The 15,446-nt window shown below is 44.1% G+C and overlaps 1 protein-coding gene across 1 annotated transcript in view; it reads left to right on the plus strand.

Moving 5' to 3' along the window:
- The window catches only part of LOC123349807 (butyrophilin subfamily 2 member A1-like), a 143,471-nt gene extending 131,062 nt beyond the window's left edge, over positions 1-12,409 (plus strand). The window contains exons 35-38 of the mRNA XM_044987994.1: positions 1,023-1,043; positions 8,245-8,265; positions 9,378-9,404; positions 11,740-12,409. Coding sequence (XP_044843929.1) covers positions 1,023-1,043; positions 8,245-8,265; positions 9,378-9,404; positions 11,740-12,266 — 596 coding nt within the window. The 3' untranslated portion in view covers positions 12,267-12,409. The remainder of the gene's footprint in view (positions 1-1,022; positions 1,044-8,244; positions 8,266-9,377; positions 9,405-11,739) is intronic.
- The last annotated feature ends 3,037 nt before the right edge of the window (positions 12,410-15,446 follow it).

Consider the following 15,446-nt stretch of genomic DNA (forward strand, 5'->3'; position numbering starts at 1 on the left):
GTTCACGGGTACTCTGCCCCAGTCCTGCCCCTAAAATACCCCTTCCCTCAAGGCCCCAACCTTGCCCGCTCCAACTCTGTCTCTTCCTGCCCTGTTCTCCAGCCCCCAAGAGTGCCCCACCCTCATTCCACCTCTTCCTTCCACGTCTCCTCCCCCCTCAGCGCCTTCTGCATTCTCCAGAAGAGCTGATCAGTGGTGAGGAGGACGCGCTGAGGTGGAGGGAGAGGAGCTGATTGGTGGGGCCTTCCTCTGAGCGCAATTTCTGTCTCCGAAAAAGAGTACCCCTTTCACTGGAGCTCACACAAGCCCTTCAGTAGGAAAGTGTTCACTAGGCCCCAAACCAGAGGACATGGGGATGATGTTAATTAGGACTCTAGGGGTTATATTAGCTCTGTATTTGGCTCTGTTGCTGGAATACTGACTGCAGTTCCAGTGTCCCCAGCTGAAGAAAGAAGTTGTCAAACTGGAGAGGGGTCATAGAAGAGCACCAGAATGATTAAGGGATTAGATAACATGTTTTATAGTGATAGACTCAAAGAGCTCAATCTGTTGAACTCGCCAAAGAAAAGGGGTGACTGGATTACACTCTAGACCTATGTAGGTAGAGAACATATATGTGATAATGGGCTCTTTAATCTACCAAAATCCAATGGCTGAAAAGTGAAACTAGGAAAATCAGACTAGAAATGAGATATAAATTTTTAAGAGTGAGGGTGATTAGCCTTTCTAACAATTTACAGGGGGTTGTGGTAGATCCTCCATCACTGGACATTTTATTAAAGGTACTGCTCTAATGCAAACATAAATTGTTTGGGGGACATTCTCTGGCCAATGTTATAGATGAAGAGAGTGTTTCCTTCCGGCCTTAGACAGTATAATTTTCATTGTGTCACTTGCTCCTCACATCTATTCTCCAATAAATACAGCTTTTGATATTTTAACTATTAGTTACCTTTGTTCTTAGCCATATATCACAAAAGGTGCTATTGTTATCTTTAAATATATATTTTTTTCTTTTTTAGGAGAAATGGAAAAGACAATAAGTAAGTCTGTGGCCTTTTTCTTCCATGTGCTCTACTCCTCTTTTTGATAGAGCAGATTACATGGCTAATTTTGTCAATAACGTATATGAGCACTTGCTGGTTCTGAGCAGTGCTGCTCATACATTGTTGAAATTTAAATAGACTCCCCCACTACTTGTTTGTATTCTGCAAGAGCCATAGCACTCTTGCAGAGACACATTACGAAAGGCAATGTACACATTGAAAGGACTCTGCATTGAAATAAGCAAATGGAATTCAGCTGATCATGTAAATGGTGTTACTGTTCCTGTCATAGCAGAACCCGTATTAGCAAAGAAGCGTCATGTTTCATATTCAGTTTTTGCTAATTACTTGTGGCCGTGAAGCTTCTTCTTAAATTGATTAAAGCAAGAATATATTCTCCTCTATCTACTACGTAGTGGGATAGGAATTGGGCTAGCCCTTGGATTGAATAGCTAGTTCACTACCCATGGCCAATATTTATTCTAATCAACAAAGAAAGGATCTCATTCACCCTCTTCAATTCATAAGTCAATGGACATGCCCTGAACTGCAGAAGGGATGCTATCATTGCATTCACTGTGGATCTGGGAAGTGGAGAGTCTGTGAAGATTACTGTGGAATCGTGTTATGTCATCGAGCTGAGACCTCACTTTGCAAAGTCAGTGGTGCAAGGGTTTAAGGGTAGTTGGTTACGAGAGAAAAAACATCCACATTCTACAGGACCTGAACGTATCCATTCAATGAAAGAGCTCTGGATGGGGAGTGTGGTAGGACCGGGATGCTAGTGCTGTGCCTGACCTTGTAGTAGCTGAGGCCATGCGGAAACTCCTCCCTGTGCCTCAGGGATTGAGAGAGAAATGTCTTCCCCAAAGAGCTTCCCCCAAACTGGGAACCCACATCGTGTGCAGAGCACCCAGTGTAGGCTCTTTGACAATCCCCCTGCAAAGGAAGTGCTGATAGTTACACAGGAATATTTGCTAGAGCAGGAAATAGAACGTAGCTATTCTGTCCTCCTGTCCTGTGTACTCACTATGGGAGGAAGGTGTTCGCAGAAACTTTCCATGGGAAAGCATCTATTTCAGGTGGAAAAAGACTTTATGGATGAAAAAAGAACAAGAAAGAAGCAAAAGTATCTCAGTAGAGTGAAAAGTTCCTATTTCCTCCTTATTAAGGGGGAACTTTCTGATTTTTCACTTCAAAATGAAGGAGATATTTTTATGGTTCAGTTCAATTACGAAATAATGTGAGGGCAGTGTAGGCAGAGGCGCCAACTTTTTCATTTCTTCTTAGGTCCTCTCTGCCCCAGGCCTTGTCTCTTCCATTAAGGTCTCACATCTGCTCCATGTCTTCCCACTCCCATTCTGCCTCTTCCTGCCCTGTTCCACCCCCCCTTCCAAGAAAGCCCCACCCTCGTTCCACCTCTTCCTTTCTTAGCTCTTCCTCCCAGTACCTCCTTCCCTCTGGAAAAAAGCTCATCTGTTGCGCATATGAGGCGCGGGGCTGGACGGGGAGGAGCTGATTGGCAGGGCCTGCCAGTGAGTGCTGCTCACCTAGTGTTTTTTTCCATGGTTGCTCCATTCCTGGAGCACCGATGAAATTGACGCCAGGGAGGCTGTTGAGGAAATAAATGTTCATTAACCCAATTTTCAGAAAAAAAGACAAATAGGAGATATGAGCCTGTATCTCGTTTTGCAAGCAATGGCAGGACAGCTAGAATGATTTTGCTTTGTTTTCTGATGTGATCACACAGAGTGGGATTTTATTAGGGAAATATTTAGCAGCCAGCTCTAGATTGCACCCATAAAGTCATGGTAAGTCTTAAACATCTCTGTGGGGTTTCATACTGTGCCCCGAGGGGGAACTCTTGATATTGAAAGGCCAGAGCATCCCCTTGGATCGGAAACTTCTGCTGGAAACTTCAGGGCCTTTAATTGCATCTCGCATCAATGAGGGGGATTCTCCCCTCACACAGCAGAGTACAGAGAATGCCAAAATAACCACAAAGCCCAAGAGTCTGACAGATTCCAGGTCTCATGCTCAGAGGTCTTCTGCCTCTCTGCCAGAAGAGTTTCCTGAATGCCTCTGTCCCTGTCAGCAGGGTGCTGAGGGTGCTGTTCCCCTGCAAGCCTGAGATCTCCAGGAAGAGCGGTTAATCCCTTTATATACAATCCCACCTACTGTTCCCCAGGGTGATATCATCCAAGAACCCAGTCACCATTCCTGTCCCATGACTGGGCCAGTCAGACACACATTGTCTGTAATCTGAATAGGTGCAATTTTTTCTCAGCATGAGCTTTTCCTTGAAGCTCACAAAACCCCTTCAGTAGGAATGGGTTGGGTAGGCAGTGGGCCAGAGGGCATGGGGATGATCTTAGTAGGACTATGAAGCTTATATTAGCTCTGTCTTTGGCTCTGCCATTGGAATACTGTGTCCAGTTCTGGTGTCCCCAACTGAGGAATGACGTTGATAAATAGGAGAGGGTTCAGAGGAGAAGAAGAAGAGAAATGATTAAAGGATTAGAAAACATATTTTATAGTGATAGACTCCAGGAGCTCAATCTTTTTTGCTAAAGAAAGAAAAGGGGTGACTCGATCATACATGAGGAACAAATATTTGACATCAAACTAAATTTTGCCCACTATACCCTCCTCTTTCCAATTGAACCAACCAACCCATCTTCCTTCATTATTCCCTTAACCTCATGGGAGCAAACAGGCCTAAATACTATATACTCTGGACATCAGACATGCAGTAGCATTCTACCTTGAGAGAACTAAGACTGATAAAGATGGGTTAACCATTGGACTAGTTTAACAGAAATTTAAAGGTACAGTCCCAAAAGTGTTATGTCTGCAAGCTGTAGAAACTTTTTAAATACACCATAATACAGGCTCAAGTAAAATTTATACCTCAAATTAAAAAATAAATAATATTAAAAGGACCAAGAAAGTACCAGCAAGGCTAAATAACAAAGTAAAAGAAGCAGTTAGAGGCAAAAAGACATCCATTAAAAATTAGAAGTAAAATCCTACTGAGGAACTCTGGGGTACAGATGTGGGGAATGACATGAAAGACCCCCTAATCTTATATTCCACCAATTTAGGTTAAAAACTTCCCGAAAGCACAAATTCCTTTCCTTATCCTTGGACAGTATCGCTGCCACCACCAAGTGATTTAAACAAACATTCAGGGAGGCACCACTTAGAGCCCTATTCCCACCTCCAAATATCCTCCCAAGCCCCTTCACCCCTTTTCCTGGGGAGGCTTGAGAATAATATACCAACCAATAGGTTAACACAGACCAAATCCCTGTTTTTTTAGGACACTGAAAATCAATCAGGTTCTTAAAAGAAGAATTGTATTTAAAAACAAGTAAAAGAATCACACCTGCAAATTCAGGATGGAAGATAACTTTACAGGGTAAATAAAAAGATTTAAAATACAGAGGATTCCCCTCTGACTCTATTTCCCAGTTACAAAAAAGGAATAAAATTACCTCTTAGCATAGGGAAAATTTACAAGCTAAAACAAAAGATAATCTAATGCATTTCCTTGCCTTTACTTACAATTTTTGTAACTTTAGATGTATCATTTCAGATACTTTTTCAGAAGCTGGTTTACCTGCTTGGTCTCACTCTCTGTCCCGAGAGGGAACCAACAAAGAGAGCACAAAAAAAAACCTTCTCCCACCCCATATTTGAAAGGATCTTCTTTCCCCATTGGTCCTTCTGGTCAGGAGGGATTTATGTTACTACATACATAAAGGTTGTTACTCTTCCCTTTGTAGTTATGACAGGAACATAGAAAGGAGCATAAACTCTGACAAGTTAAGTGTTAAAGTACAATTAAGCAGGCCAAAAACTATTTTGAAGAGCAGCTAGCTGAAGGTTTAAAAACTAAACAAAGAAAACTTAAGTACATCAAAAGCAGGAAGCAGGTTTGGAAGGAGAATAGTCTTTCCAAAATAGCTTCCCCCAACTGGAAACCCATGCCCTAGGCAGAACACCCAGAGGAGACTTTTGAAAATTCTCCTGCACAGTCTCACAGGAATGTTTGCTAGAGCAGGAAGTACAACCCAGATATTCTGGCTTCCAGCCCAGTGTATTCACTACTAGACCAAGAGCTGTTAAAAACTTTCCATTGGATCGTGTGTGTTTCAAAAAAAGAAAATTGTTTGTGGAGGGGGAAACAAAACATTTAAAGTAAAGTAAAAACTTTCCTTTTTGACTGCATTGAAATGGAATTTTTTTGATATTTTTCATTTAAAAAAGGGAAAAAATGTTTCAATTTTATCAAAACAGAATGTTTTGGTTGATCTGAACATTTTGGAGGAAATTTCAAAATTCTTTCTTTTAGTTCTTCTTAGAAGAAAAAAACTAATTTTACAATAATGGAATTTCCCATGAAATGGAAATTCTGGTTTCTGCCCAGCTCTAACTAAACCATGTTCTCAGTGTCTTTCTTATAGGGCCATTTTTTATATCTGTACCTCAGTGTGTGATGTCTGTTTCCATAACTCTAACTTTCCATTGAAATCAATATGAATTTTAAGTGAACTGTCATTACGAGGCCTTGTGAATGAAATCTGGTCCAACACTTGTTCATTTTTATACCTACTCTGATTTCTCTGTTATTTATTCTGTGCTCATCTCTGTGGGTTCTGAACACATTGCAACTTCTAATAGTAAACATATCAAAGTTACTTTGTCTTTCTCCCTAGCTATGACATCTTGCCTTATTTGGTTATTGGTTTTGGTTGCCTGGTTTGGTTTGCCTTTTTAAGTGAGGAAATGCACAAGTCAGAGCAATGGTTCATATATTTCAGTCTGAAGATGATGAGCTCCAGAGGGGTGTTTTCAATAAACAGTCTGGACTCAGTCTTTCTCTCCCATTGAAGTCAAAAGGTGCTTGTCATGAATCATAGAATATCAGGATTGGAAAAGATCTCAGGAGGTCATCTAGTCCAACCCCCTGCTCAAAGCTTCAGTGCTTGTGGGACTGGGTCGTGGGAAGCCCAGGATCCGGCTCCAGGGCTCTCCAACCTGTGCTAATCAAGATCTTTCTGCTTTTGCAGTGAGAGGAAGGTGGGTAAGTTTTGAAGTTGAGATTCAGTGCTGTAGAGTATTTTCCACTGGTAGGCGGTCTCTCAAACACTATAGCATGGAAACTGGTGCAATTTCTTTTGTGCAACATTTTCGGACCCTCTCCCTCCTAAGAGTGTTTTTCAGGTTCTTCTGTGCCAGCACAAAAGTGAGTGTGTGTGTGGTGGGGGGGTGGAGTTGTGAACCCTCTCCCTACATGGAAGGAGGGTTCAACACACTGTGCTCTTCTATTGCCCCTTTTCTTGGTATTCAAATCTCTTCCTTCAGATCCATGGAATTTTATGTAGAGAAAGAGTGAGCAGGGGACTGGGCTGGATATGTGTGAGGATAATGCACCTTTTCTCCTTCACCAAAAGAGACAGTCTCCATAACAAAGAATCCTGTTCACAGAATCTTTAGTTTTGTAACTATTAGTTCTGTTTGGGGTGGTTGCAGACGTGTATTCCATTCAGGTGTGTTTTGTGGTCAGTGCATTGAGGCTGGAGATTTTTCCCCTAGCAGTATCTGTCAGGGCAGCGCATGTGCTCAACACCTCCTTTTGGTCCCTCCAGAGGCTATACAAGGGCGGCACTGCCCCGACCCCCCTCAGTTCCTTCTTGATGCCAGGGGCCATTGTTGGAGTTCCCTGTGCACATTTTATCTTTGTTTTTTTCACTCTGCATTAGGCTGTTTTGATGAGTTTTTCACTTTCAAAATAGTTTTTAATAGTTGCCCGTGGTAGAAGCTACAGTCTAATTAAATTTAATGAAGTTTTTATAGTTAGTCATTTTTAATGTTTTGTGTTGCCCAGCAACAAGGGTGATGCAGTGCTCTCCGGACTTCAGCATTGCCCATCATGTGGGGTCTCTGTCCACATCAGTGACTCACACACTTGCTGTTTGCTCTGCCCAGGAGTGGGTCACATTTCAGAGAGTTGTTGTTCTTTTAAAAAGATAACACAGATGCCAGGTAAACTTTATCTGAGGCAGCAGTTGGTGGAGCAAGCCATAAGACCTGTGTCGGTATCAATACCCTCCACCGCCTGTGGGTCTAACCACCCTTAGCTGCCTTCCACCCCTGAAGTAGCAGAGGACAGACCCTGGGACTCTAATTCTCCCTCAAAAAGGGAAGTTGCTCTATGTCTTGGGAACCGCCTTGAAAGAGAACCCATGAGAGAGATTGCGGAAAGGCAGGATTCATCATCTTCCTCCTCAAAGACAGCCCTGAGATGTCCAGATGGTAACCAGGGTTGTACTGGGACAGGAGTTTTCCTGTACCATACTGTTGAATCTGGATCCATCTGAGGGGTAGCTGCGAAATCCAGCACCTACAGACACAGGTGTGGCAGCAATAGACTTGTTTTGTTTGTCATGCCAATCTCAGCACTACCTCAGGAGTCAGCGGGACTATCAATGCCATCTGCTATTCCAGGCCCTTCATCTTCTTCAGCATTGGGGCCAACGTGGATGCCATCAACATCCTGGGTACTGGTGATGAAACAGAATCTTTTCAGCACAGGGATAGGGAGAGGTTTAGGTTGGATATTAGGAAAAACTTTTTCACTAGGAGGGTGGTGAAGCACTGGAATGGGTTACCTAGGGAGGTGGTGGAATCTCCTTCCTTAGAGGTTTTTAAGGTCAGGCTTGACAAAGCCATGGCTGGGATGATTTAGTTGGGAATTGGTCCTGCTTTGAGCAGGGGGTTGGACTAGATGACCTCCTGAGGTCTCTTCAAACCCTGATATTCTATGATTCTATTAAAAAAAATGGGGCACCCATATCCTCTGCAGAGCACCCAAGATTCCTCTCTCTCTATGTGGAAGAAGGGCTCAGCCAGCTCTGCAGACCTGCAGTCCCTTACCTGAATCTCAAAGCCCCTTGAAATCCACTCTTTTCCCCATTCAACATAAATATCTGTGAGATTAATCATCCAAACCATAAACCATCATCACAGTAAATTCTTCCAGCTGTCTGGCTATCAATTTCTCTAGCTCTTTTTAAATTTAAGTCATCATGGATTTAGAACAATTTAATTCATTTACTGGGTAATCTTTGATGCATGGTACCAAGGGAAACACTGAACAAGAGTTTAAAAGGCTGTAATAATTTTTTTTCAGATGAAATGAAGAAGGAATTAGGTGAGTGAAGACCTATGTACACCCTTGCTGGTGTCCCCACTCCCATTACTTAGGTATTTGGAGAGAGGGGCCATTTCTCGTGTCTCTCCTCCATCTCCCTGGCTACTCCTGATGGAGAAGGGGATCCTGACAGTCCATGTTCTTCCTCATCCATAGCAGGGAATACAACAGCACCAGGCAGACACATTGCAGCTCCCCACACTGCTCACACACACCAGGCAGCATGGGAGATGTGGCCTGATCCCTGTTGTCTGTCTCAGCTGAGGAGTGGGACAGACCCACTGTCTCCTTGATAGCCACATATGGTGTGCAAAACACCTCAGTAGCCACAGCTGGACTGTCACTGATTTATAGAATGTCTGCACAGCAGCTGGTGTGTGTAATTCCCAGTGCAAGCAGACACTTGCCAGCTCTCCTCGAGCTAGCATGCTAAAAACAGCAGTGTAAGCGCAGAGAGACAAGTAGCAGCTCAGACTAGCTGCCTGAACACGTACCCAGGGGTCAGGTGGATTGAACTCATGTGGCTAAACCTAGCCAGTGTGGTCACTCTGCTATTGTTAGTGCACTAGCTCAAACAGAGCTGGCACATGTTTGTCTACCCATGCTGGGTATTACATCTCCCCGCTGCAATGTAGACACACATTGGAGGGAATTGTCCTTCTATGTCCTGCCTAGTAGGAGCTGAGTTGCTGTGAATACAGCCCCTGCTGGTTGGAAACGTTGTGTGTGTGGATGGGAAGGTTTGTTTTCTGTTTGAGTGAGAGGGGAACATGTAAGAGGGAGTTAGATCAAAGCCAGTGAGATCAGGTAACATGGGGAGGTGATGCATTGGCTGGAGCAGACAGAGCAGATCTTAGCCAGATCCATGCCCTGGTTTCTAATCTTAGCTCAGAACAGCCCACGTGTGTGTCACAGAGAGAGAGAGAGAGAGAGAGAATGACCATTCAAAGGCCATTTTTGTCTATATTAACTCTTGCAAAAGGAATACCCCCTAATGTGTCTGGTATCCTCACTTGCCCGCAGTCTGGAACTTCCCTGCTGCTGGAAGAAGGAAATTTGCAGTCAATGCCTCTCTTAATTCAATGTCAGTTGTTTTCTTACTTTCATTTCAGAATGGAGAAGGGCTCAGAGCAATTCAGGTAAGAGAATACACAGCACATGGCTAGAGGTTCTGATACTATGGAGATAGATGCAGCATGAGAACCTCAATACACTAGAATCTATTCCATTATAAAGGAAATCAGCAGGTTTGATGCTATAATCAAACTAGAAACACCACCTGTTCTTATCAGAGACACAGCTCCTAAGGTCCTTCGCATCTCCTAAACTAATTTCAAGGCCTAATTCTGACTTTATTTACGTCAATTTCACACCTTTGTAACTCCACTGACCTGCATGGAGTTTCTGCTGAATTAGTTCAGAATCAGCCTCCAGTGAGAGATTTCCCTGAGCGATGACTGATGGTGCGACATTCCAAAACACCTAAGTGATTGCAGAGCACAAATCTCTTTGCAACTCAATGGGTCCTTGTATATGGGGCCTATATCTGTTAACACTCCACTGTGGCAGCATGGAGAGATTCACCACCTGACTCCATCCCCCTTATGCCTCCACCCTCAATTGTGTATTTGTCAAGTTCATTGTCTAGCCCTTTTGCTGGGTCCTTAATAGACTCAGTTCCCTTCAGGAATTGGAAGTTCCTTGACTCTAGTGGGGCTACAGAGCCCTAGAGCTCCATTTCTGGAGCCTTCTTCTCCAAATTCCTTGGCTGGAGTAGGTAGGGGAACATGGGCCCATCCACTCCACTGGGTTCCATCTCAGGGTCCTTGTTTGGAACAGCCAGAACTAGTCCTTCTCTCTCCCTTGCTGCTCCCTGAGCTGCCTCCTACTTCTCCTGCTCTGGAGGCTTCCCCAGCCTCTTGCTCTGCTTCTCTCTCTTTGGCATGTTGGCTTCTCAGGCAGATTCTCTCCAGTGTGCTGGAGGGATCCTCTCTCTGCAATTCCTCTGCCTCTCTGGCTGCTGCCTTTCTCCCCACCAGCTCCTCGCTCACTGAGGCCCTTAACCTTTTATCAATACCCAGTTCTTCCCCGCCTAATTCCCTTCCCCCAGTTACTCACTGAGGTAACTACTCTGAGGTGAACTTGAGCTTCCTCCTGTCCCCTTGTGGAGCCTGTCAGCAGAAGGTGGGCCCCTGACCCCTTCAGAGGGCCAGCTACCCTCTGACAGACCTGCGCTCCCAAGTCACTTCGACCCAGCTCCTCCAAGGTAATGATCCAAATGGGAGTTAGGCACCTAAATACATTTGAGGAGCTGGGCCTCAGTGTTTACTTGGAGCGGGGTTTTCAAAAGTGCCTACTGAAGAACTTTGTGATTTTGGCCACAATGAAGTCACAGATGATTTGGTGGCAGGAATGGGGACTGTGATGAGAATCATAATACAATGGTGGTGGGACCACGAAGGGGACTGCAGTGGTGACAGGCATGGTCAGGAGCGAGTCGATGAGGTTTATGAGGGCACCATGATGAAGACAGTCATGGGATCATTGGCTCTGGTGATATCGGAGACTGACTGTGAGGTTGCTGATTATAATAATTATAGTGAGAGAAAATTCAAATGATGCTGAGGTGAGGAAGGACACAGTGATGGTGATCTGACAGTGAAGATAGTGCAGATAATAATTTGCTTGTTACAGCAGTTTTCTGCTGACCATCTCAGAGCTCTTTACAAACAATTATAAAACACATGATTAGGTTGGCACCGTATTGAGCTTACTGAGGAGTAAACCAACTATCAGAGAGTTTATGTAACCTGACCAATGTCACACAGCAGCAAAGCTGGGAACAGAACCTAGAATTATTAGGTAAAACTTTAGCTTAATGAACAATTATAATGTTTTTTTTAATATATTCATTGTATTTATTTACAATGATGGTAATAGGGGTATGTTGACATGACCAGTGTTTGAGATTTTCATAATCCAATTCTGTGTTTTATGATGAACTTTCTCATCAGAGTTAGCTGTCATAGGAAACATATTTTTCCCATTCGTCCCACACAAAACATCCCATAATGCTAGACACATAGTGGCCTGATTCAGCTCTCCGTTATGATGGTGAACTTTACTGGCCATTAGTTAAGTGAAGTTACTCCGGATTCATACTTGTATAACTGAGCTCAGAATCTGGCCCAATTTGAGTACTAATGTGATAAACAGTTCAGGATCACTTTTATTTTTGTGCAAATATCACGCAAGTCTCATTTCCGACAGAGTTCAATGCAGCATTGCATTGGCAAGTGTGCAGCGCTGGTCAAGTCCTGCAGTCCTTACTCAGGCAAAACTCCCATTGAAATCAGTGGGATTTTGCATGAGGAGAGGCGGCAGGAGCAGGCTCATAGTGTATATTTCACTCCTATTCCAGTTTATACTGGCATTATAGGAGTGATTCTCAAAAAGAAAACTCTCTTCCTGTAGATGACATCACTCTTCATGGAGTCACGGCCCACCCCAACCTCTCCATTTCTGAGGATAAGAAGAGTTTTACACATGAAGCCCAACCTCAAAAAGTTCCATCAGATACAGAGAGGTTTGATTCGACCGTCTGTGTGTTGGGCTCTGAAGGATTCTCCTCTGGAAAGCACTACTGGGAGGTGGAGATTGTGAGCAGCACTGACTGGGACCTGGGGGTGGCCGGAAAGTCAATACAGAGAAAAGGAAAACTGTCCTTGTCCCCTAGAGAGGGATTCTGGGCTCTGGGTCTGAGTGGGAGAGATTATTGGGCAAAAACAGACCCATGGACCCGGGTCGTAGTGCAGAAAAAGCCCAAGAAAATTGGAGTTTACCTTAGTTACCAAGAGGGGCAGGTGACTTTTTTCAATGTAACTGACATGTCTGTATTGTTCACATTTAATGATTGTTCATTCCCAGGAGAGGTTTATCCATTCTTTAAAAATTCACACAAAGAAACAACAATGAGAATTTGTTCAATTAAAGAGGAATAAATATAACATGACACTGATGCTGATTTTATACTGGTGTAACTGAAATCATGAATGTATTTTGATGAAAAAATCTGTATTTTTACAATGTACATTGTCATGCTGTCTTCATTACATGTTTTGCAATAAAATGTTTTCATTTCCTATTTGATTTTTGCTTGTGATTTTTGTCCAATACAGTATTTGACTAGCACAGTGTTTCTGGGGAATTTGATGCAGATGTTAAAAACAAGAAAACACCATCCATCCTCTCTAAGACTTTCCTTTTTGGCAGCTTCACCTCGGAGGCAAAATAACAAGAATTTCATTGCTAATTTCAGCATTTTCCTCTATAATAAAAGACACATAACATGGATATCTCACTAATAACCATATTTTGGGATGGTATTATTCTGTATTATGAAGTTGCAATGGTTGGAACAAAATTTAGACTGAAGATAGATTTCCCCTATATATACATTTTTCACACTCCCACCTCCCGGATAAAGTTATCCAATCTTCCTGACACTTCCCAAGATAGAATTCTGGGAATTCATTCAAAGTGAATTAAGCTAAACTGATTTATTTCTGAGATCTGGTCTACATAACAGACCTATGTCCGTCCAACTATGTAGCTCAGGTGTGAAAATTCCATACCCTGGAGCCATGTAGTTATAATGACCTTAACATCCCTTTGTAGACAGTGCTACGTTGATGGGAGAGCTTGTCCCGCTGACATAGCTACCAACTGTCAGTGTTTTAAATTTTGACCAACACTTAATGAGAGTGTCCACACAGGAGTTTAATGCAGTTTAGCTAATCCACTTTTAATTTAAATCTTTAGGGCACTTTTTCACTAGGAGGATGGTGAAGCGCTGCAATGGGTTACCTAAGGTGGTGGTGGAATCTCCTTCCTTAGAGGTTTTTAAGGTCAGGCTTGACAAAGCCCTGGCTGGGATGATTTAGTTGTGAATTGGTCCTGCTTTGAGCAGGGAGTTAGACTGGATGACCAGCTGAGGTCCCTTCCAACCCTGATATTCTATGATTCTATGATGATTTCTACAAACAAATCAAGGTCGATGTTGCATTAACTCTTTTCAGCCTCTGTTAGTGCTAAAGTGGATGTTTTTATTAGTCATTTTCAGAGAGTTATAATCAGTGTTCCCTCTAAGCTGCAGGCCTGCATGGCCGCACAGGAGTCAATCAAGTCCTGCGCACTTTGATTAGCAGAGCTAATTATTACCAGAGCTGCGCACACCTGGCAATTTGCGCTTAGGTGCCCCTTGCCCTGCTGCTCTGCTGCTGCACTGCTCCTGCCCTATGCCTTGGAGCCCCTGGCCAGCTGCTCCCGGGACCTTCCTGCTGGCTGTGCAGAAAATCCATATCCAACCCTCCCCGTTCCCTGTCCCCTGACCGCCCCCGCAACCTCTGCCCCCTCTCTTTTCCCTTACTATCCCCAGGACTCTCTTCCCCTTAGCCAACCCCCCTGGCCCCTTACCCCCAGCTCCCCCCTCACGCAGAGCCTCAGCGCACCCAGAAGCTTCGCTCTACAGCGGCAGCGTGGCTCCGGTAGGGCCTGAGCTTCTCCCTGCTCAGAGTCGCGTGGTAAGGGGGTGGGGCTGCAAGCTCCAGGCTGAGCGGAGGGAATTTAGGCCCCGCTGGAGCTCGCAGCCCCGCTCCCTTACCTCACGGCTCTGAGCAGGGCAGAGCTCAGGAGCCACGCTGCAGCTGTGGAACGAAACTCCTGGATGCGCTGAGGCTCCAGAAGAGGGGCGGAGATGGGGTTGGGCCCAGGGCGGGAACCTCAGCCATTCTCGTGGGGGCCCCTGCGGAGCCCGGGGACTGGGGCAAATTGCCCCACTTGCCCCCCACTCTGGGCGGCCCTGTTTTCCACACCAAGAGAAAACCGTGTTCAGCACAGTGCTCGTCACACCAGGCTAGTTATTGCTGTTTGTGACGGGTTGGATCACAGAACCCTGCCTGGGAGCTGTCACCCAATGTGCCAAAACTACTTTTACCGCTGTTTTCCCTGCCAGCTCAGGGCCCCAACACCCTGTCTTGCTGAGCCAGACACTCCCATCTGTTCCAACAAAGACCCAGGGGCTTAATTACTTGCCCCAAAGCTGCAGGTTTACCTGAAAACAGCTAACAGAAGTGTGCTGGTCTTTAGCACTCAGACGCCCAACTCCCAGTGGGGTCTAAACCCTAATAAATCTGTTTTACCATAAATTTTTCGCACTCTATAACACTGATAGAGAGAGATGCACAGTTGTTTGCTCCTCCAGGTATTAATACATACTCTGAGTTAATTAATAGGTAAAAAGTGATTTTATTAAATACAGAAAGTAGGATTTAAGTGGTTCCAAGCAGTAACAGACAGAACAACATAAGTCACCAAGCAAAATAAAATAAAATGCGCAAATCTATGCCTAATCAAACTGAATACAGATAAGATCCTCACCAGTTCCAGAATGCTCCCTTTTACAGACTAATCGCCTTTTAGCCTGGGTCCAGCAGTCACCCACACCCCTTGCAAACTATCCTTTCTTCCAGTTTCTTTCAGGTATCCTTAGGGGTAGAGAGGCTCTCTCTTTAGCCAGCTGAAGACCAAATGGAGGGGTCTACCAGAGGTTTAACTAGACTTTCTCTTGTGGGTGGAGACCCCCTCCTCACTCCTATGCAAAGTCCAGCTCCAAGGTGGAGTTTAGGAGTCACCTGGGCAAGTCACATGTCCATGCATGACTCACAGTTTTTACAGGTAGCATCCATTGTTTACATGGTACCTTGAACATCCTCAAGTAGACTTCCTATGTGGATTGGAGCATTCCAAGATCTATTGTCCTTTAAGTGTTTCTTGATTAGGTCCTTAATTTCAACATTCCTTTCTCCAGGAATTTACCAAATGCTCTACTAAGGTTATTTAGAAATCAAGCCAGTACACAGCCAACATTCATAACATTCATAACTTCAAATACAAAATTGATACATGCATATAAATAGGATAAATGCATTCAGTAGATCATAACCTTTATGGAGATATGTTACATGGCATATGTAGCATAAAACACATTCTAAGCACATTTCCATAAAGCCTTATGGGAGGTACCATTACATTGTTGTCTATTATTTGCATTACAGTATTGAGAAGGAACCCCAACTGGGTCAGGGCCCCACTGTGCCCGGTGCTGAATAGACATGTAACAA

This window comes from Mauremys mutica, chromosome 15 (genome assembly GCF_020497125.1).
Source record: "Mauremys mutica isolate MM-2020 ecotype Southern chromosome 15, ASM2049712v1, whole genome shotgun sequence".
Taxonomy (NCBI): Eukaryota; Metazoa; Chordata; order Testudines; family Geoemydidae; genus Mauremys; species Mauremys mutica.